This window comes from Amblyraja radiata, chromosome 34, assembly GCF_010909765.2.
Source record: "Amblyraja radiata isolate CabotCenter1 chromosome 34, sAmbRad1.1.pri, whole genome shotgun sequence".
Lineage (NCBI taxonomy): Eukaryota > Metazoa > Chordata > Chondrichthyes > Rajiformes > Rajidae > Amblyraja > Amblyraja radiata.
In genome coordinates, this window is record NC_045989.1 from 13515046 (window position 1) to 13537854 (window position 22809).

Below are 22809 nucleotides of genomic sequence, written 5' to 3' on the forward strand. Positions count from 1 at the left end.
TTTGCTGAGAAGCTCGAGTAGTCACGCCAATTTCAATTGACATTTTGTCTGAACTGTTAATTTGAAGCATACTTCTTGCAGTTACACAACTATTAATGGTTACTGCTAAAGAAAACTTGGCGGAAGTCTCCATTTAGCGGCATGACGGTGTGGCGTTCTTCCTTTTCCTGCCGAGGTCGCCATCCCGCGCGTGTGGCGCCGAGGAGTTGCGATAATGGTGCGTGTGTGAATCGGGTTTTAACTGCAGCACAGCCTGAGCAGGCAGCTGTCAGAGGGACTCGAGTAACCTCTGAAGATTTAATGTTGTTTACAATTGTAATATTTTATTTTATTTGTTTAAATAATAGAGAGAAAGTCAGAGGCCGAGTTCTGCCAGGTCGCCATCTTAAAAGATTGGGTGGGGGAGGGGTGGGGACGTGGAGACACGTTGCTCTCTGTAATTTAGTTGGTTATTCAGGCGTGTTAAGGTTAATCGAACCAAAGATGGTTAAACTACGAAGGAAAGTTCAATATATTGCACGACAAACCGTTTCTACTGTATAATTTAGTTAAATCCGGTTGTTCTGCAATATGGGAGGCTTTCGAGGAACATATCTCCGAATTTTACATTTTTATTAAACAAAATGGTATGATTTTTCAGTAATTCTGCTAAAGGGAGAACTCGTACGAAAGCGCATTTTCGGATTAATGCTTTTTCCATGCACCTGGGATCTTGGCTTATCAAATTTAGTTTGATGTCTATAAAGCAATCAAATCATATAGTTCTTGTGATGTTTGAGTCCGTATATGGTATTTCAAACTACAGACTTTAAGTTAATTTCAGTTTATTTAGTTTATGCAATGTAATGGAACAATATTGTGAAGTAAATGAAAACCTGGGGCGTCCGATCAACCATGATTGTGTTTGAGCCCTCATTTGAAACTATCCTAGTCATTCGTACTGTAAATGTGGATCAGACTTAGGAAGTCAATGTACTAATTACTGTATTATTAATGTGTTTATACCTAATGGATTTTTAAAATATATAATCTTTCAGGCTTGTGCTCGTCCACTGATAACGGTGTACAGTGACAAGGGGGAGAAATCTGGCAAAAATGTGGTTATGCCTGCTATTTTCAAGGCCCCCATCCGGCCAGATATTGTGAACTTTGTTCACACAAACCTGCGCAAAAATAACAGACAGCCATATGCCGTGAGTGCAGATGCAGGTAATTTAGATAATTTTTGTCACTTACTTTTGGTTCGAAATTAATTTGTCATATTTGACTTTTTGACGTGCCATATAATTCATATATCTGATTACTCATAAAAGAATGTTACTTGATTGGAATTTCTAACGTAGGAATGGGACAAAGAAAGCCAGGTTTCTGAATTTTCCTTTTTTTGGATGAAAGATTAGCCAATGCATTTTGCTTCTTGATAATAATGGAGTAAAAAGATAATTGTCTTTATAATAAATTGATTTCACGTTATGACTTTAGGGCTGGGTTCTAATCATTTAGCCATTTTTGAATTGTTAAGATGTAAACGTAAACTAATAGTCCATCTGCACTATGTGGCATAATTGTTAAGTTGTGCCCGAGTCAAATGTGCATTGGTAACTTGGAGAAATTGGATTGTGCCATTCAGGCCTCAGTACATCACACATTTAGGCACAATTTGAATAGGATTAACCTTAAATTTAAAAGAATGTGTAGTGATCTTGATAAAACACAAATAACAAGGGACTGGTTGGATAAATATAGGAAGATGATTTCCTTGGATAGTTTAGGCAGCATATTCGAAGTTGGCCGTTTTGGGACTGTTGGGGGATGCATGTACTCGGGTGTTGTGAGCTATTGAACTGATATCAAACGTAGTTGATCTGCTATGGGTGTTGGAAGTACTCAGCTAGCCACCAATCACAGCCTTGGATCTTTTAAAAAAGCCAATAGCATAGATTAATCATGCATCGTAATCAGTTATTTCTGAAAAGGCTGATTACCTGAAATTGTTGTATTTAATTATCGTCCCATGGGTGTAGTCTGAAGATCAGATGTTATTCTTTAAGCTTGTGTTGGGCTTTATTTTAGCAGAGGGTCAAAATATGGTTAAGCATTAGTAACGAACAATGAGGAGATTGTTGCAGATGGAAGAAAGAATTATCTGTCCAGTGGTCAACCCAGCATTTGGTTTCTGCAGTGTGGATGCGACCACATCATGAGTACTGAATGTATCATGTTAAATTAGAAGAAGTGAAATGCTGCTTTGCCTGGAGGGACTGTTTGGGTCCCTGAATGATAAAGAGGAAATATAACAAGTTAGGTCTACTTCCCATAATGACATGGAAGGTGTCAAATCAGGGAGTGATACTTGGCAGTGATGGAATGAAAAGTGGAGTTGTGGAGTTATTTTGTCATTAAATCATTTTGAAATACTAATGGCAAAAATTTCAAAAGGATAACTTGTTACATTCTTTGGTTAGTATGATGGAAGTTGAGGGTTGAACCCTATCTTCCATATCTGAGGGAAGGCATGAGAACTGGAACACGCATGGTTGATCCCCATCAATTGTAAAGGAAAACATCTTGGTTGCACTTGAGTATAAGGTGTTATTAGATGACATGGTCATACCTTTTGGAATGAATGGAGTGAAAGTTGTTCAATGTTTGAACACATTCAGGATTTGAAGAACTGTTCAAAGAAGAATTAAACACAGATCTGGTGAAACTGAGTCGTGGTGATGTAAATGAACTGAGATCTGTGGTGAAATGGCCATGTTGGGACCAATATGCTGGAAGATCAATGTAATGAATGACATCAAAGATGTTATGGATTTAAATGGGAAGAGACTAGATAAGAGAGAAGAGTATTTATTGAATAAGCTGAAAATGACTAGTCTACAAATTACTTTGGATTGTTGATCTTGGGGAGAAAAAGGAAGAAAGCTGTATGTTATTAGGTGGACTTTTTTGGTATAATCTAAGGAAGAGGTTTTCAAACAAGTTTGGTAACAAAGATGGAGTTGCTCGCATGAGCAGCATGTTGCAAGAACAGAGTGGTAGGCTAGTCTGGGTATAATAGAGGGGAGAAAAATATCCAGATGTGATTAGACAATGTTTAAGAAAGAACTGCAGTTGCTGGAAAAATTGAAGGTAGACAAAAAATACTGGAGAAACTCAGCGGGTGAGACAGCATCTATGGAGGGAAGGAATAGGCGACATTTGGGGTCATGATGTCTCGACCCGAAACGTCGCCTATTCCTTCCCTATAGTTGCTGCCTCATCCGCTGAGTTTCTCCAGCATTTTTTGTTTACCTTCAGATATGGTTAGAGATCAGGCTGTGGACCACGTGGATCAGGAATTCTAAAATTAAGAGAATTAATAATTTGGGGTGAGGATCTCTTCCCAGAAAAAATGGGCACGAGGTAAAGGTGATGGATGACCATAATATCTGGCAGACAATTTGTAAAAGTGGGTTGTAGAGGAATGAAGCTGAGGCCTCTGCTGTATAAAAATAATTAGGAATCGTGGATAATAAACAGATGGCGTGGTAAAACTGATGTGATTTATATCTGAATAAAAGGACGAAAGTCCTTTGTTATAGCACTGGATGAGATGGAATTAAGAACCAAGACAAATTTTAAATGATGTGCGTCGTGGTGCGATATGGAACAAGCTGCCAGAGGAGGTAGTTGAGGCTGGGACTATCTCATCATTTAAGAAACCGTTAAACAGGTACAGTGCATTGAGAAAGTATTCGGACCCCTTCACTTTTTCCACATTTTGTTACATTACAGCCTTATTCTAAAATTGGTTACAGTCATTTTTTTTATCATCAATCTACGCACAATACCTCATAATATAAAAGCGAAAACAGGTGTTTAGTAATTATTGCAAAATAATTAAAAATAAATAACTAAAATATCACATTTACGTAAGTATTCAGACCCTTTGCTGTGACTCTCAAAATTGAGCTTTGGTGCATCGTGTTTCCATTGATTATCCTTGAGATGTTTCTGCAACTTCATAGGAGTCTACAAGTGGTAAATTAAATTGATTGTACATGATTTGGAAAGGCACACACCTGTCTATATAAGGTCCCACAGTTGACAGTGCATGTCAGAGTAAAAAACAAGCCATGAAGACGAAGGAATTGTCTGTAGACCTCCGAGACAGGATTGTGTTGAGACACAGATCTGGGGAAGGGTATAAAACATTTTTTGGAGCATTGCAGGTCCCGAAGAGAACAGTGGCCTCCGTCATTCTTAAATAAAACTTTGAAACCACCAGGACTCTTCATAGAGCCTGGCCAAACTGAGCAATCGGGGGAGAAGGGCCTTGGGATAGAGACTTACTAACATATTCAGGGAGGTGACCAAGAACCCGATGGTCACTCTGACAGAGCTCCAGAGTTCCTCTGTGGAGATGGGAGAAACTTCCAGAAGGACAACTATATCTGCAGCACTCCACCAATCAGGCCTTTATTGTAGAGTGGCCAGACATAAGCCACTCCTCAGTTAAAGGCACATGACAGCCCGCTTGGAGTTTGCCAAAAGGCACCTAAACAAAATTCCCTGGCCTGATGAAACCAAGATTGAACTCTTTGGCCTGAATGCCAAGTGTCACGTCTGGAGGAAAACAGGCACCGCTCATCACCTGGCCAATACCATATCTACGGTGAAGCATGGTGGTGGCAGAATCATGCTGTAGGGATGTTTTTCAGCGGTAGGAACTGGGAGACCAGTCAGGATCGAGGTAAAGATGAACGGAGCAAAGTATAGAGAGATCCTTGATGAAAACCTGCTCCAGAGTGTTCAGGACCTCGGACTGGGGCAGACGTTTACCTTCCAACAGGACAACGACCTAAAGCTCACGTCCAAGACAACGCAGAAGTGGCTTTGTGACAAGTATGTGAATGTCCGTAAGTGGCCCGGCCAGAGCCCGGACTTGAACCCGATCGAACATCTCTGGAGGGACCTGAAAATAGCTGTGCATCAACACTCCCCATCCAACCTGACAGAGCTTGAGAAGATCTGCAGAGAACAATGGGATAAATTACCCAAATACAGGAGTGCCAAGCTTGTAGCGTGATACCCAAGAAGACTTGAGGTTGTAATCACTGCCAAAGGTGCCTCAATAAAGTACTGAGTAAAGGGTCTGAATACTTATGTAGATGTGATATTTCAGTTATTTATTTTTGATTATTTTGCAAAAATTTCTAAACACTTGTTTTCACTTATTTTATTGTGGGCTGTTGTGTGTAGATTGCTGATTAAAAAAAATGAATTCAATCCATTTTAGAATAAGGCTGTAACGTAACAAAATGTGGAAAAAGTGAAGGGGTCTGAATACTTTCTGAATGCACTGTACATGGATAGGACAGGTTTGGAAGGATATGGACCAAGCGCAGGCAGGTGGGACTAGTGTAGCTAGGACATTTTGGCCGGCATTGGCAAGTTGGGCCGAAAGGCCCGTCTCCACTCTGTATTACTCTATGACACTATGGTGGTGCTGGGGAAGGTTCGAGCATACCTGTGCTGACGTATGGATTGAACGCCAATAATCAGGCAAGAACAAGGATTTGAGATGCACTGAATTTCTTAAGTGTCTGATTAGTTAGGTCTGGCTTGAGGATTGCATTTTAGTAGGAATCCACCTGGATTAAGTGCTATTTGACCTGATGGATGTATTTGAAATTCTGAGAGTATGTAAAAGAAAGAATGAAGTGTAGAGTTCCAGATTAGGGGGCAACCAAAGCCAAAGGTCATTTTTAGTAAATAATAAAGATTTGGGGAGAAATTCCAGGTAGAATAGGAGTTCATTTCCATCTGGCATTCTTGAGGCCTGGATCCTTTTGGAAGGTAGAAGTGAAAGATTGAGGTGAGGGCAAAGGATGTGAGTGCATGATATTGTATGGTGTGCTGAAAGCCAGTAAGCATTAAAGACCAATGGATTGAGAAGTCTTGTGCTGCAAATTTCATGCATATAATTCTCATAATCATAAAGGTCAGTATTATTTGCATCTTATATTAAGGTAATTGCTTTTGCACTTAACTGGTAATAGCTACAAAGCAGTCAGAGCTCAATTCCATTGGTGTGGCCTGTAAGGTATTTTTGTCAAATTTATTTTGACTGTTCAGGTTGTGTGGAGAAAGTAACAAGTGTATATGGTGAATCCAGTAGGATTTGTATTGACTCAACATTTTATGTTTTGTTTTTAGGTCACCAGACCAGTGCTGAGTCATGGGGTACAGGCAGAGCTGTGGCTCGTATTCCCCGTGTTCGGGGTGGTGGTACTCATCGATCTGGCCAAGGTGCCTTTGGAAATGTATCCTCTTCATTGTGTAAGGTTAAATGATGTTGTAATGTCCATTGTTAAGTCAGTATGTCTTTAAATGCCGTGTATCAGTAAAGTTGGAATATACGGCTTGCATCCCATTTCAAGTACCTTAATTGTTTAAAAATGTGGCAGCAGCTTGCTATGATGGTGTAATTTGCGTCTTATGCTGTACACAGCAACAGTCGCCTACTGTTATCATGCTGGTACAGGTACATGACGAACATTTGGATCTGATCAGCTCCTGGCCATGTTGATGGATATTTTGAATTGAGGAACTTGGGTAAATTGTGTTTCTTGTCAAGACCAGCTAAACATGACCTCCTACTTGTTGCATCTTGGATATGTAATTTTTGCATGCAGTTGATACCCACTTACCTCATAGTGATGATGATTGCTCTTTGCTTTAACTTTTACCACTCTAATGTTATTCCTTTATTATTATGATGTACTTTTCATTTTACAGTGCGCTACAGCAATTGTTTTCTATCATTAAATTGGTACATGGAAATGAAGAGCATTCAGTCCGAGCAAAATTGGATTCCCAGCCATTTTTAAAGTTTGCACCTTAACCCAACCTCAGATGTGCCGTGGTGGTCGCATGTTTGCTCCCACCAAGACTTGGCGGCGTTGGCACCGCCGGGTGAATGTAACCCAGAAGCGATATGCCATCTGCTCTTCTCTAGCTGCATCTGCTCTCCCTGCTCTGGTGATGTCAAAAGGTGAGTGTACAGAAACAAACGTTCTTGAATCACATAAATAAAAGCAAAGTACTTAAATATAGAACCGTATAGCATGGGAACAAACCCTTCGTCCAACAAAGTCTGTGTCAAACTTGATACCCAGATAAACTAACCTGTTCTGTCAGCACATCAATATCCCTCCATTCTTTGCACATCCATGAGCCGATCTAAGTCACTTAAACACCATTGTCATATCTTCACCACCACCATTAGAAGCACATTCCTGGCACCTATCACCCTCTAAGATGCTGAACAAAATGCAAGGCCATTTTGCTACATCTCTGACCAATGAGAGTTGACTCATCGTAGAAAGGATATCCAATTTTGTAAAGAAAATTTGGTTACTTTGTATCCAGAGCAAATCTGAGTGAGCATAAAATTAAAGTTATCCATGTCAGTGCAATTGTTGTCCAGCTGTGTCATTCTAGAATTACAGCTGTAATGTAATTGATATGTTCTAATATTAATAGACAAACCCAAATAATATGGTTGGTAGGGTTGTAAACTCACCAACATTAAATTGGCTTATGCTTATTAGAATTAGCCGGTAAGCAACTTAATTTTGCTAATGGTAATTTTACTGTTTATACAAACCCTGGTTTTAAAGATGGGCCCTTTGAGTGCATTTTAAACTTCATTCCTGTTGGGCAAATGATTTTACTTCCAAAATGTGGCAGTGGCTACGATGATGGTGTAATTTGCGTCTTATGCTGTACACAGCAACAGTTGCCTACTGTTATTATGCTGGTACAGAAACATGACGAACATTTAGCTCTGAGCAGCTGCTGTCCATGTTGACAAAGACATATTGAATTGAGGAAATGGGGTAATTTGGGCTTATAAAGACTAGCTAAAAATGGCCCTTTGTTGCGTCTTGGATCATATTTTTACAGGCAGTTGATGTCCACTTGCCTCATGGTGACGATGATTGCTCTTTTCTTTAACTTTTCCCACTTGAATGTTTGTTTGCACTTTCCATATTCTAACAATGCAGATTTGATCAGCACAAATCATTCTTCATGAGTTAATTTGCTTTATCATCGTATGATTCCTAAAAGAGTAAATATTGTACAGATCCTTAACTAAAATGCACAAAACTTCTTTCTTCATTCTATCAGGAGTTGCCTCTCTAACTAAAATTGGGGTTTGACATGGATGCCCTGATAACAATGTTGCAATCCTCTTCAGGTCACCGTATTGAGGAAATCCCAGAGCTCCCACTGGTGGTTGAAGATAAAATTGAGAGCTACAAAAAGACAAAGGAGGCTGTTATGATGTTAAAAAAACTGAAGGCCTGGAATGATATAAAGAAGGTAGGCAACTTTCTTTTAGTCGTGAATGATACACTGAGAGATGATGACATTTTACTTTTGGTCTGTGTTTCTGACGACTGATGATTTTGATGATCTGATCTCAGTTGCATTTCTAATTATTTTTTTACTTTTATTTAGTCAGAAATAAACATTGCTTTTCTATAGGTCTATGCTTCCCAGCGTATGCGTGCTGGCAAAGGTAAAATGAGGAACCGTCGTCGTATCCGGCGCAAGGGCCCATGCATTATCTACAATGAAGATAATGGCGTTGTAAGAGCTTTCAGGAATATCCCAGGTAGACCAATGCTTCAAGTGGTTTGTGTCATTTGATTGGAAAGGGATATGTTGGAGCATCTTTAATGTTGGTACATTATGGCATCCTCTCAACAGAAGATGAACTGTTTAGTTTGAATTTGATAAAATTGGAAATGGGATACCAGTTAACAGTGTAATCTGTATATTTAAAAATTGAGCTAGACAGAATGATGAGATTCCACTTGGTCTGTGTTTTTGAAAAATTATGATATTAGTGGAAGTTCTGATGTCAGTTTAATGCTTTATTATTACATGTACAGTGAAGTGCTTTGTTTTGCATGCAACCTGGTAAACCTAGGCAGTACATAAGTGTTGCCATGTTGTGGCGCAGACAAAGTTACAAATGTTCACCGAACATTCCTGTCTACTGCCTGCCGGGTCCCTCTTCGTTCTCAGTGGTCCTCCACGCCATTGGCGACTTTGGAGTCTGGCGGGCGATCCAGGCCTGTCGGGTCCACCATCCCTGGCGGCAATCCAGCTCCTGCTGGAGGGCTTATCAACTATGTCAATAGTGGGGTGGGATGTAATACGATTCCAGGATAGTTACAAACTCCTCTCCAAAGACCAGTTCTATTTTTAATTATAGTTCTTGTTTCTGCCTGTTTTTGTTTCATCTTTCAGCATGGTAGGGATTGACTGACCTGGGCATAGCATTTCCCATGTGCCATGAGTGTTAATATTTTCCAGGTGGGAACCTTTGTGTCAAATGTCAGCTGAGAATTTAAACACTGCTTTGCGTTGCTTTGTCCACCACAGGTATAACTCTTCTCAATGTCAACAAATTAAATATCCTGAGACTTGCTCCTGGTGGCCACGTAGGACGATTCTGCATCTGGACAGAGAGTGCCTTCCGTAAACTGGATGAGTTGTATGGAACATGGCGCAAACCTTCAAAATTGAAGATTGGATACAAGTAAGGTTATGGTGTTAAAATGGATGGTTCATGGACTAGATGTGATAGGTTTTTTTTTCTCCATCTGATTTTTCTCGTTAAAATTGACTTCTGAGACTGATATCAGTGTTACCACTTAATATAGGTACTCCTGCCTAACTCGGAGCAATGTACACCTTGATAACTTAATAGATTTTATGTGACAATTATGAGATTCCACTTCGTGGTCAGTGTTTTTGACAACTCGTGATATTGGTGGAAATTCTGATGTCTAAGCAGAAGATTAATAACTTGCAGAAATTTCCTCGCTCAGATTATCAGGCATTTGCCGAGGATCAGAAACTCAAATTGTAGAAAACTGATTAATGTCCTGTTAGAGAGCTTAATTATTTAGTCATGTCTGCAGTCATTTTTACTGTTTCTGCTTATGTTTACCATCTAGCCTTCCCATTCACAAGATGACTAACACAGATCTGAGCCGCATCTTGAAGAGTCAGGAAATCCAGAAAGCTCTTCGTCCTCCAAAGTAAGTTGAGATGTTTCACATCGTTTCTATGAGCTCAATTTCGTTTCTCAGATCCTGAAATTAGTTGCATATCAGTTACAACTGGTTGTCCAGTTTCAGGCAGTGATGAAATTCCACTTTGGTCTGTGTTTTTGATACCATGTGAAATGAGTGGAAGTTCTGACGTCTTATTCCTAATTAGAAATGGTTGGATATGCGAATATATACGAGGCAGATGAAAGATATTTGAGTCACTCAAATATCAGGTGGGGCAGATATTCACAATGTTATTTTCGCCTTGCATTATGGGATTTTGCCCTTTGGAAGCTGGTACGTCTTATTCGTGCTGTTTTTCCTGCTGGGCTCATGGGCCTGTAGCTCTACACAATGTGGTTGAGTTACTATGGGTTTCAAATTGCTCATTTCACCATAAGATCTGTTTTCCCTATGTCCTTAGTTTTGAGTCTTTATGTACACTTAAGCTTGCCAGCAGAAATGCCTGCGATTGTCTCAAGGCTTTTTTTTATCCATTGCTTTTCACAGCAAAAAGATTCAACGCAGGGTACTGAAGAAGAACCCACTGAAGAACTTGAGGATCATGGTGAAACTGAACCCTTATGCCAAGACTGCACGACGCCGTGCAATTCTCCTGCAAGAAAAGAACGTGAGTATGGTGGTATAAAATGATGAGTTCTATCTTGGTGGGTTTTTTCTGAAATAACTAAAAATTATATAATAGAGAACTTCCTGTAAGACTTGATAATTGCAGGGGATTGCTTAAAAAACTTGGGCCTACTAAACCAAATTACTATGTCCAAGTAATTTGTGGACCCAGTAAATTCCATGGCATGGCAATCAATGAATATGTTTCAATTTCACTGCAGAGTTCTGGTCATAGAATCAATGCAGGATAACTGTTTTCCATTACATAGGGCAAAAACTGAATGATGCAGAACACTTGCATTCTGAAATTGGAAGCTGAAGTTGATGTCATATTTCAATCTTTCTTGAAATAGATTGAACAAAGCTGAGGGTGTTTTATACCCACTGTTGCAGCTTCTTGTGCTTTTGTGTGCATCATTACTTGCAAACATTTTAAGATATAAATACATTAATAATTGCAATTTGTATGGGTTTGCTTGTTGACTGGGTTAGCAGGATTTCGAATTGTGATTGCTTTTCCATTTCTTTCAGCGCAATGTCAAGCTGGAGAAGAAGCAAAAGGCAGCAGCATAAATGCAAATCCTCTGCTTTACAGGCATGCGTTCTTACATCATTGTATGGTATCCATCAAAATAAATCTATTTAAAAATGATTTTCTGCATTGTCCTGTTTAATCTTGTTTACACAAGACATAAGAAAGTTTTGCTCTGCACTTGGAGTATTTAATAAATCTATCCTCATTTTACTCAACAGCACTAGTGAAAATTCAGAATTTCACATGGGGGGGGGGGGGGGTGCAGGAAGACAATGCTTGATAATTCTGCACCATGTGGATGTAAATCAAAGTTGTAATGTATTTGTAGCCAAACAATTTGAGTGTAGGATATTTTAAAATTAGTTTGCATATTGCCCCCTCTAGTGTGTTGTCGGCATCCATTCTTAAAACAAATGGATACCAGGGGGTGGTCATTTAAAACTGATGAACAATAATTTTTCTACAGCAGGTGGTGAATCTGGCATTACCTACCCAGGTGGGTTGTGGAAACTATCGATGGAGGTATTTAGAAGATAGATAACGTATTCAAAATATCAGGGACTTAATGGTAATGGGAACTGGCACAGAAAATTTGAGATTTTCACATCCTGATTGATTGGTTTCATTGTCTTTCAATCTCTGGTCTTTTTCTAACCATCTGCTTATCAAGCGCACCCCCATTACATGCCAGGCTTTATTTTGTCCCTCCTCTCTTCTAGCTTTCTTTCTTCCCTCCAGTGCCCATTTCACAAAAAATAAATCACTGTTTACTGAAGGGTCCCAACCCAAAACATCATCAATCCATGTTCTCCAGTGACACTACATAACTTTTTTAAAGGAAAGTTGCAGCACGAGGTAGTGGCCATGATATTTAATGGTGATAAATGTGGAGCCAGGTTTTCTTATTTCATTAACACCACACTGATTTGCTTTCTCCATTTTGAGTTGTTGAGGCCAGAAATTCCTATGAACTTATGGGGTATTTACACATTATTGAATTTCTTTGAAGCGTGTCCACTAGGGGTAATCTCATACTGTAACAAAACCTCCACTGTGTATTTTAGTTGACACTTAGAAAATAAAGCAGACACTGAAAATTCACAATTCTGGAATGAGTAAGCAAATATTTTGGATCAGCAACCTATCAACAAACCTAGAAAAGTTTGTTTTCCCAAATTAGCTTTCAAAAGCAGCAAAATCTAGATATGGAAAGAAATGTAAAAATACTAAGAACACTTAATTGCAACAATAGACTTTAATGGTGAAAACTTTAGCAAGAACACAGGTTGAGGGTTTGAATTGCACACTTGATTCACACCATTTTAGCAGTCAATATTTTCTCACTGATTACACGTGGTCTAAAAGAAAGATAGTCTGATTTAATGTACTGCACATTTGATCCCCAGAGAGCTTCCAATGTGTTATACTGATTTTTTTTTTTCAACATCAGTACTAAAGCACTTTAAAATACATTAAGATTCATAGCAAAGGAGTGGCAGGGGCCTCAGCAATGTAGAGCAGTTGAGTTGTACCAAATGCACTTGCTTCCTAATGCCAATATCAAAATAAAGATGGAATATTAATCTGGAGCATTACTTTACCCATGCACATTTACACCACTGAGGGCTAGTTGTGCACCAGATAAACAACTGGGCAAGAACCTATAGCTATTGAGTGAAGGATGGCCATCTTATGGCTATAGCAGCTGAATTAATCAATGTACAAGATATCTGCACACCGACTACAAATGTGCTGTGAGGGCTATAATAGGAATGTACATTTCTACTTCAATGTGTTGCTTTACAAATTAATGATTGTTAATTGGTTAAAGTACTAATGACTTTGAAATTCACATAGAGGTATTTGCTCCACGGTTGGTACACTTTAGATGTCATTGGTGAGAACAGTATTCTATGAATGTAAAACTGACAGCGTTTAAGTCAGCTTTAACTGTCAATCCAGACTAATCAAAAGTTTGCCCTCAAGCACAGCCAATTTTATTGAAATTACTTCATGTGATACTCAATTGATAATGCAAGCCCGCGTAACTACATTCCATAATGTAGTAAAATTATATGAATCTGTTTTGTGGGGGGTAGTGGGGTAATTGAACAACTTGGAGCGATGCAAATAGAGGCTGTGCTAGATGCACCAGCTATTCTAGAAAGATTAATCTCTGGCTTTAACTCAACTGAGAAATTAATGAGCAAAAACAAACAGCTGGAGGAACTGTGGGAATGGAAATCAATGTTCTTCGATTTTACAATCCAGCTCATGTACAAAATTCACTGCATAGGTACATAACTTGAGGCACACAGCAGGTTATGCCAAAGAAAAGTTAATACCCAAAACTTAGTGCCTTTGACCAAATGTAAAAGTGACTGAGCCCATCTCTTCCTTATTCCAACGTGGTACAGCAGGCAGTGCCATCCTTTAATTCTAATCACTGCCTCTTATATGTTAATAAACTCAAGGAAAACATTTGTATGTTTTGATAGAATCCTACAGCCTTCTGTACTCAATAAATTACCAGTTTCTGGCCTTAGTTATTGTTATGGATTCAATTACTGCCATTTATGGTCCACTAAATTCACTCAAACATAATTATCTCATTCATGCACTGTGCCATAATTCCTTTCTCATCCTTTTAACACTGCACATGCTTAAAATTTGGTACATACCTCCCAGTGCTGGTCACAAGTATTTCCGACATTGTCTCAGTCCAGAATGTTTTGCCTTTTGCACTGTTCTGCTGCTGATACGAGCAGAATTGAAGCCAGACTTAGTCCTTTGCTGTAATCGAGTTTGTCTAAAGTACCTTTAGGGCATTGTAGCAATAATTGGGCCAGGCTTCATCTTGAACAGAATAATCTAATTGACCCCACAATGAGAGAAAGGAAGACAGCAGCAAGAGCATGTAATTGCCCCTCTGAACTGGGCTTTTCTCGAGCATGTGTGCAGGCTTTGGATCAATTCCTTTTGCTAAAGAATCAGACGAGCTATCATGCCTTAAGCTGTCAGGCAGAAATCCTACCTTTGCAGGAAAGCCACTGAACTGCTAGAGGTTGGGTGCACCATTTGGTCTCAAATGCTGCAGTACTATCACACTCCTCCACCTCTCCAGTTTGTACTGAAAACCCAAAAGGCAAATGTGGAGGAATTGCAGCTCAATTCAACCCTCTTAGTAACAGGCTCTCATGGAATTCCTAAGCTTATAGTCAGTCTGGCTGATTTGAAGCAAATGTTGAGATAAGAATTCTAATTTCAGTTCCCTCCACCCATCCATCTCCTGTTTTTAGAGTTACACTAGTGAGCAGATAACCTGCCACACCTTTGGGAACATGTTGAGGCTTGCAGTGGAAATAAATTAGAATGTATCACTGAACTCGAGATTCCAGTATCTCTACATGTAGTGCAGTGTATATATTAGTAAGTATTCAGAGCGTTCTACAAGTGCCACCTAGAGACCAGCAGACCCTCTCTTTAAAATGATGAGTTATGGGTCTGCAAGTAGCAAGGCGTTTCCATAATTATCCACAAAGTTTGTGTGCAATAGTTTAGTACCATCTTTAAAAAGTCAGCTTCCCTCAACTCATTCCGTCGTGGCACTGACCCCAAAATAAGACCAACTTGCTATCTATACCCATTAGCAAATACTAAAATTTAAGAAGGGCAGTTAAATTTTAACAGACATCATTCCTTTAAAAATGTAAATACATCTCTTTAAATATATAATGGGATAAAGGGTTATTGATGAGGTAACATCAGCAGAAACATCCATCAGTTTGCTGCACAAAGACAACAGTGGTTTAGCGGCACAAGTGATTTAGACTGTGGGAGTGTGCGTGGGAGTGCTTGGCTGCTTCAAGCCGATTGTTGTACACAGCCAGCCTGCAAAATCCACCTTTTCCGCCTCCGATCGCTTGATGAAGGAATGAGCCTGTCATAAAATGTGAGATGATTGTCAAGGGAAAAGATTAATAATTCAGAAGAGAACATTTCAGCCCAACTAAGAATAATCAAAATCTCATTGCCACCGAGGTAAAAAGCTAGCAGACTCTCAATGTCAAAGTGTTGCTGCCATACCTTCTCTGGCAATTAAATGGACAATAGAACCATAAACCCACATCCCAAATTACTGAATCAAGTAATCAGAGGGAAAGCATTCACCCAATGAGCCTCTGCTGGCTTTTTGACAAATGTCCATTAGTCTCGTGCCTTTGCACTAGCATTTCCAAATTTGAAAACAATTTTCTATTCAATGGTACGACAGAACCAGTTTCTGCCAAGTTTCACCTAGCGAGGACCAGATCATGGCAGATCTCGTTATGTTTTTGCTAGTTACCATAAAACCCTCCAGTTGTTTACTTCTTGCAGTGAAAACTACCTTCTCATCCACTTTCAAATTCCTTGGTCGTCTCCATTTGTATATTGATCAGCAGAACCTTTGATCTCACCCGAGGAGACTTTCCCTGCAAAGGTTTGGATGTTGAGTAGAACTGAAAGCCCTTAATCCTTTCCCTCCCCAATCTGGTATATGGAAATGTGCAAAGATACAAGGTGCAATAATGGCAATCCAGCCAAAGTAGGAGGGCAAATTATTAATTCACAGTTCCCATTCCAAGGCTTTACTCTTAAACACTCAAGGCCATTGTAGGAACTTCAGTATATTCATAAAATATTTATGCAATAATAACAGGTTGCATTAATACTTACTACAAAAGGAAAATAATTAAATCAATCAACATCAAGGGTCACTCACCATAAGCTGCTTCAAGTCTGCTCTCTCAGCAGGATTCTTTATCAAGCTGATAAAATAAACAAAGCAATATTTGACTGCAATTAGCAATAGATCTCCGCCCACAGTTCATTTTAAAAGGAGATATTGGAATAATGGGTTATTTCCGTGGTATCCTGCTCTCTCCATAACACGGCAGTGAGAGCAGCACACTGAGGGCATCTTCAGGGGGGGAATATGCCCCCAGTGATCTAGTTACCTGAAACTCATTCCCAGCTCACATGCTGGCTTTGAGATGGCTCTGCTATCTGAGCCAGGCATGAACTCTTCACCTACGAGCACAGAGGGAGGAAAGAAGAACTGGAGATACTTGAAAGGCAGCAAGTCTTTTTGCCAAAGGAGCTGATTAATGGGGAAACAAAAGTCTGCAGATGCTAGAGTCTGGAGCAAAAAACAAATTGCTTGAGAAACACAGCAGGTCAGGCAGGATCTGTGGAGGGAAATGGATCGACGACATTTCAAGACGCTTTGGACTGAAAAGGTGGAGGGCAGGATGGCCAATATACAAAGAAGGGGGAGGTAGGGGTGCAGCGAGATCTTCCACACAAGAACTGAGTCCGAGTGATGATGGGTGGATTGGTGGCTAGAGTTGTGAGGGAAAGGGGGATATATTCACCTAATTCCACTGTTCCTTCTTCCCCTCCATCTCCCTTGCTCTCTTTTGCATTACAAAATAGATCTACCTCCTCCTTGAATATAGTGAGTGACTTGGCCCCCATCACAGAAGGTGGTGGAGTTTGCCTCTACATGAAGAAGCTTGTCCTGATGACCATTCTGAAGGGCAGCCCTTAAACATGGCCAGGAGTGGGAATAAACACCTGGTTTCCTCCCTCATGCAGCTGTGGGCTCCTCCTGTGCACTGCACCCCAGAACCTGAATGTTTAATCATTATCAACTCACCAAATGTTCACAAAATCCTGGAATTCGTCACTGAAAACTCCAGGTGGCAATTTAGGTGGCGGCTGCAAAGAGGATTAACAAATAAGTAAAAACATGTCAATCCCATGGGAAGCAACAGCAAGACAATAAAACAGCTTGCAGCTGCAACAGTCTGGATGTTGTGAAGGCAGGAGGTGCAGATTAGAGCATTTTTACATGATGTATTAAAATCTTTTTGCATTATTTTCCTGAGTCGCTCTACCTGAATCACTACCTCCTTCCGACCTACCTTAACAAAACCTCAGTAGACTTAGCTGCATTATTTACCCATATACATTGGGGGTAAATGCCTTGCCTATCTGACCACACTGCCAGCAGCAGAGGAAATGGAAATGCTAAGAGCTTGTTTCACTGTTTATTTACATTACATGTGATCTGATCTATATTCAACCCCATTCATCTGCCTTTGCTCTAAATTTGGAATGGCTAAGATAAAAAATAGACATTGTTTAATGGTTAAAATTGATGCCTCATCCAGTCCTGTTCAAAGGCAGGGATTAACCCACTCCTGTGAACACAGGAAGCTGAATAGATCTCAGACCAGCACCACTGCGAAGTGTATGATCTTTCTTTGATCGATTGTTATAAGTCAGCAAATTCATTGCATTTGTATGCAGCAGCCACCAGATGGGTGGACGCTGAATTGGAAGGACGGTGGACTTTCTTAACCCTATTGATTCCTATGGTCCCAGCAGAGCAGAGCTCACCAGAGGCAAGGTCAGAGCTCAGATAGAAATGACAGCCAGGGCTTACAGTGGGTTAATAGTTGACCCTTGGAGGAGAAGCAGGTGCTGGAAATTGAAGTAGAGATAACCCCCCCCCCCTCCCACCCTAGTTTTCCAATATTTGGGTAACAGAAATCCACGCTTACAAAATTCATTAATCTCCCTAAAAAATGTGAGATATGGAATAGAATTCACGCACAGATTTTATGAGAAAAAATTAAATAAATAAATGCAATACTTTTTTTTTTTTAAACTCACCTTTCCCGATCCATGTGCAGATGACACGACTTTGTATTAAGGAATGCCATTCCCTCTCCCTGCTCCTCTCCTTCCCCAACCCTCCCACCCCACCCAGACCACAACAAAGGCATTTCTGGAAACCCTCAGCATGAATGTGTCAGGTCGAGGCCCTCTCATCAGGGCTACTCCTGCGTCACTACTCCTGCCGTGATTTGCCTACATCCTACATTCACTGTGAAGCAGGGTGGGGTCCGGGAGCCGTTGCTGAGCTGGGCGTCCGAGATTGATACTGACCTCATTCACGATGTAATCCAACAGTTCAAATATCGCCATCGGAGGTCGACTGTCCAGACCAAAGGCTGCAAGAAGAAGGGATCAGTTCAAGGGCACTGAGAGGGTGTGGACACCAAGTCCCAAACTTCCCCAACAACTGGCTAAATTATCCCAACAATACATGCACACTGGATTCCCAGACAAAAAATGACACAAAGTGCTGGAGTAACTCAATGGGTCAGGCAACATTTCGTGTTGGAACCCTTCTTCAGACTGATTGTAGTGGAGGGAATGAAAGCTGGAAGAGAGGAGGGGCAGAACAGAGCTTGACAAGTAGTAGATCGATACAGGTGAGGTGGGTTTTCTGATAGTCAGATGCTTGTTCAAAGGCCAGAGATGGCCTCATAGATGTCCCCATAACTATTAATCAACCCATTACCTGCCAGGCCATGTCCTGTCCATCCTCTTGTCCATCTTTCTTTCCTTCCCGGACAATAAGTCAGAAGGGACTTGACCCAAAATTTCACTCATCCATGTTCACCAGAGATGCTGCCTGACCCACCGAGTTACGCCAGCACTTTTTTTGTAAACTAGCATCTGCAATTCCTTGTTTCCATATTCCCAGACTCAAGCAGCCCAATGATAGAGTTTATTCCCAGATCCCCCATTCCTAATGATATGGACACACAGTATCTGCACCAATCTCACGACCCCTACAACATAGGCACACAAAAGTATAGACTCTCCAAAATCAATGCCTGGGATGCAAGCATGCAATATTCCCCCACATCCCCCACACCCAACAGCCAATTCCCCAGCCCTCGCGATCGCAGGACCTCCGTAGATGATCGGATACAAGGACACGTTCCAAACTCACAGATCCCGGCACGCCCAGGTGGTCGACTGCTCTGCTCGGAGAATGTCGAGTCTTCACCCATGTGGCAGCCAAAGATATGTCCAAGCTCCTTAGCATCAGGTGGAGGAATTGGATATCTGCCAATGGCCATCTCCACCAGGGAGAGGCCCATACTCCAGATGTCAGACTGAACGGAATAGTGTGTTCCCTGGAGTCGTTCCGGCTGGGAAACAAACAGAAGGTGGCCCAGAGATTAGCTTCGCTGTCCAACACATACCCACCCACCCGGATACCCATTCCAAAGCCAACACAATCAAGGCAAAAATGTGCCCATCGTTCCAACACTATAATTCGCCAGATTTTAGCCATTTGACATTTTCTTCCCACGTGTCCAACAGCAGCATTGAGAGCCAGGTTCAGGGGAGCACACAGCTAGATTACCCGTGGAGACCCGTGTGAGAAGTTTATTGCTCTGCATGCTCCTGCCTTCGATGATGATGATGCAAGATTATTCATTATCAATAAACACTTGAACAGGAGACAAGTTGGGTAATGAAGAGGTGTGGGGCCAAAAGCAAGTTCCTTCGGCACAGACTCAGCCCGTGCCTTCACTCTGTGACATATCCAATGATGTTCAGAATGAAGGAGGTGCAGCTGTCACGTTAACATTCATCATCAGGTTAATGATATATTGGTAGGTTAATTGGTGGTCTCTAGTTACCCATTAGCATAGGTATGTGCCGAAAGTATCAAAGAGGAGTAGGTGGGCATGTGAGGGTGACAAGGTGCAAGGCTACAGGGAACTAATGAGATGAGGAATGATTCTGATGGGATTGCTCAGTTTGGAAGCAGCATAGACCCAATGGGCTGAAAGGCGTCTCCTTCTGTGCTGTAACAAGCAAGAAGCTTGTCGTTATAAAGGACAAAGCAGCCCTTGGCTAGGAGCAACTCTCGGGGGTCAGTCCCTTGGAGGGGATGGAGTTTTTTTTTAAATTTCAGGGCAGCAGAAAAACCTCCATCACTGACTCAGCAAATCCCGAACTCCCAGTGGAGAAACATCCAGCGGCAATGTTTTCTAGTCTCTGAATTCTGTTTATAGCTTCAGATTCACAAAAGCAAATAATCCTGGCATGAATCAAGCACAACTTACAGACATGTAGGACCTGGTCCCAACAAACGAATTGGCCATCGAGTCAATCAGCTGCCCACTGACCCCAAAATCACACAGCTTGATTTCACCACGGGAATTCACCAGGATGTTCGAAGGCTTAACATCTGGAAAGGAGAACAATTTAGAAGATTCTAGAAGCATATTCTATGGTGCATTATTGGCTTTCATATTATTAATTTTTACCGTGGAAAAGGAGTATAAACAGGAAAATAAAATGCAACATTATATTAAGTCAGAGAATGGCACAGATTTATGGCGGCAATGGCTGGATTAGTTGGGATTGGGGAATGAGGGAACAGCGATTGAGGGAGTATTATGAGTAAAAGCAGAGATATACAGTGCCCTCCATAATGTTTGGGACAAAGACCCGTCATTTATTTATTTATTTATTTATTTGCCTCTGCTCCGCAATTTGAGATTTGTAATAGAAAAAAAAAAATCACATGTGATTAAAGTGCACATTGTCAGATTTTATTAAAGGGTATTTTTTATCTACGGAGCATGAAACTTTGGCATTTGACTCGCTGTCAGCTGGAGCGAGATGCTCAGTTCAGCTCCTCGATTATGCAATGGTCCTAAAATAAAATAGCTCATGCGAATATCGAGAGCATCCCTGTTCCCTGCTGTATAATTCAATTATCCAGCACACTTGCATCCTTGTATAGCATGCCACTGAGCTTCACCTCTGGTTACAGGTGGACCATGTGCTGGGAGATGTTGGGGCTGTGGCAGAAAATTGAATTGGGTCACCCACACACCTGGAATCCCTCCGGGTCACAGCTCACTGTCGGCTTCTGAAGGGCAACTAATGATGGGCAATTAAACCTGGCCTTGTCCTCAGTGTCATATCACATTCTTCCCACCTCCTTAAAACCCATCACCACAAGCAAGTTTCTGGTCATCTGCCCCTTGAACACCTTTAAGCTGGAGAGGTTTGATCATCTAATGCGCCTAGATAGCTTTTACTATATCAAAGATGCCATTAGACAAAGTGATATTGTTAGTGTGTAACTAGCAAAATAACCATTGGCATTAAACATTCTCCAGCAATGCCAGAGCTGTTTGGTAATCAGGGTCCACAATACTCCCATCACGAAAGAGTCAGTGTCAATTCTAGCAGTGCCTTGGTCCTTATAACATATCCAACAACCCTGTAGCTCAGGCATTTTACGTGGAAAAGCTCCTCACTGGGAACAATGTTTAATAGATTGTTACCGTACCTCGGTGCATAATCTTGTGCTTCTCCCGCAGGTAGGCCAGTCCCTTATTAACCTGCAAGGATCATAGTTTGGTTAAAAGCATTCCAACAGTTCAGAGCCCCTCTAATCGAGACTATATTAACCATTTGCACAAAATGCTGGAGCAACTCAGCAGGACAGGCAGCATCTCTGGATAAGGTCTGAAGAAGGGTCTCAACCCGAAACATCACCCATTTCTTCTATCCAGGGATGCTGCCCGTCCCGCTGAGTTACTCCAGCATTTTGTGTTTATCTTCGATGTAAACCAGCATCCGCAGTTCATTCCAACGCATTAATCATTTACACGTTGCAAGTGTCTGTGCTTCCGTCAGGAAGACCAGCTCATGGTGGCCCAGCACCCATCACCAGTGAGCAGGAGAGCAGACGCTAAACCTGACCTGGCTCCTGTTGCCAGGATTCCCTGGACATATCTGTACAATCAATAGACTCGTGTCTGCCTTTGCGACCTAGTGTAGCAGACACAACAGTGGCTTCCAGGGGAGTGTATCCCTGCCTTGGTCTGAGTGTTTATAAAGGTGGAATGCCTGCTAACACAATGCAGCTCAGCGGGCAGAGCCATCGCCTCAAAGCCACCCAGCTTGTCACAACCTCTGCTGCTAAATTGTGTGGAGTTGACATGTTTTTACTGTGACCACGTGGGTTTCCTCCAGGGGGTCGACACCTAAAACCAGGGACTGCGATCTCAAAATAAGGGGTTGGCCAGTCAGGAGAGAGATGAGATGAAATTCCTTCACCCAGAGGATGCAAATGAATGGATGTTTGGCCGCTGAGTATTTTTAAGATGGAGATGGGTAGATTTTGGTGTTACGGAATTTCAGGGATGTGGGGAAATGGTGCCGAGGTGGAATATCACAACGCGTATTCTAGTTAGGTAACACAGGTAACAAAGCATTTTCTATAGAGCAGTGGATTGTAGCATCACGTCTACCACTAATAATTCACATATTGATAGAGTGCGGGGCAGCATAGTGGAGTAATCCAATCATGGGATGGCAGATTGTCCTTCCTGGAGTTTGCAAAATCACTATTTCTGGAACAGTACGCTCCTGTACTGATTGTGTTATACTTACAGCTATGCTCACTTTGCCCAGGACTTCTTCTGTAATTCTTCCAGCCTTTTTTAGCACTTGATCCAATGATCCACCATCCTAGCAGCAAATGAAACGTGATAACCAGTCAGAGTGAACAAAACTGCTTGGTTATCTTATTGTCATGGTGGCTGCAGGGTCAACAACAGAATGTGATCACAGATATTCCTCTAG

General features: G+C 41.2%; 2 protein-coding genes and 6 non-coding genes across 8 annotated transcripts in view; 7 read left to right on the forward strand and 1 right to left on the reverse strand.

Annotated features, from left to right (window-relative positions):
* Positions 1-87: 87 nt before the first annotated feature.
* rpl4 (ribosomal protein L4) lies at positions 88-11403 on the forward strand. The gene is made up of 10 exons (XM_033050650.1): positions 88-217; positions 1038-1209; positions 6205-6311; positions 6904-7042; positions 8252-8376; positions 8542-8671; positions 9448-9604; positions 10026-10109; positions 10632-10752; positions 11283-11403. The coding sequence occupies exons 1-10, from the start codon at positions 215-217 to the stop codon at positions 11322-11324; spliced, it is 1080 nt and encodes a 359-aa protein (XP_032906541.1). The 5' UTR covers positions 88-214; the 3' UTR covers positions 11325-11403.
* On the forward strand, positions 6461-6560 carry LOC116991779. The gene has a single exon (XR_004416898.1). It is a non-coding gene; the product is annotated as a small nucleolar RNA SNORD16 (small nucleolar RNA).
* LOC116991778 lies at positions 7745-7844 on the forward strand. Its single transcript, XR_004416896.1, has one exon. It is a non-coding gene; the product is annotated as a small nucleolar RNA SNORD16 (small nucleolar RNA).
* Positions 8412-8478, forward strand: LOC116991777. Its single transcript, XR_004416895.1, has one exon. It is a non-coding gene; the product is annotated as a small nucleolar RNA SNORD18 (small nucleolar RNA).
* LOC116991775 lies at positions 8854-8921 on the forward strand. The gene has a single exon (XR_004416893.1). It is a non-coding gene; the product is annotated as a small nucleolar RNA SNORD18 (small nucleolar RNA).
* Positions 9785-9855, forward strand: LOC116991783. Its single transcript, XR_004416900.1, has one exon. It is a non-coding gene; the product is annotated as a small nucleolar RNA SNORD18 (small nucleolar RNA).
* Positions 10208-10276, forward strand: LOC116991776. The gene has a single exon (XR_004416894.1). It is a non-coding gene; the product is annotated as a small nucleolar RNA SNORD18 (small nucleolar RNA).
* Positions 11404-12522: 1119 nt separating the features above from the next.
* The window catches only part of map2k1 (mitogen-activated protein kinase kinase 1), a 30611-nt gene continuing 20324 nt past the window's right edge, over positions 12523-22809 (reverse strand). Inside the window, exons 4-11 of the mRNA XM_033050648.1 lie at positions 22618-22695; positions 21509-21560; positions 20268-20392; positions 19139-19340; positions 18283-18347; positions 16985-17046; positions 16049-16094; positions 12523-15226 (exon numbers count right to left, since the gene is read on the reverse strand). Of these exons, the coding sequence (XP_032906539.1) occupies positions 15113-15226; positions 16049-16094; positions 16985-17046; positions 18283-18347; positions 19139-19340; positions 20268-20392; positions 21509-21560; positions 22618-22695 (744 nt within the window). The 3' untranslated portion in view covers positions 12523-15112. The remainder of the gene's footprint in view (positions 15227-16048; positions 16095-16984; positions 17047-18282; positions 18348-19138; positions 19341-20267; positions 20393-21508; positions 21561-22617; positions 22696-22809) is intronic.

Coding starts and splice junctions, on each gene's coding strand:
- rpl4 (XM_033050650.1), top strand. Junction 1,210..6,204: donor TGCCGTGAGTGCAGATGCAG/GTAATTTAGATA, acceptor TTTTGTTTTTAG/GTCACCAGACCAGTGCTGAG. Junction 10,110..10,631: donor AAAGCTCTTCGTCCTCCAAA/GTAAGTTGAGAT, acceptor TGCTTTTCACAG/CAAAAAGATTCAACGCAGGG.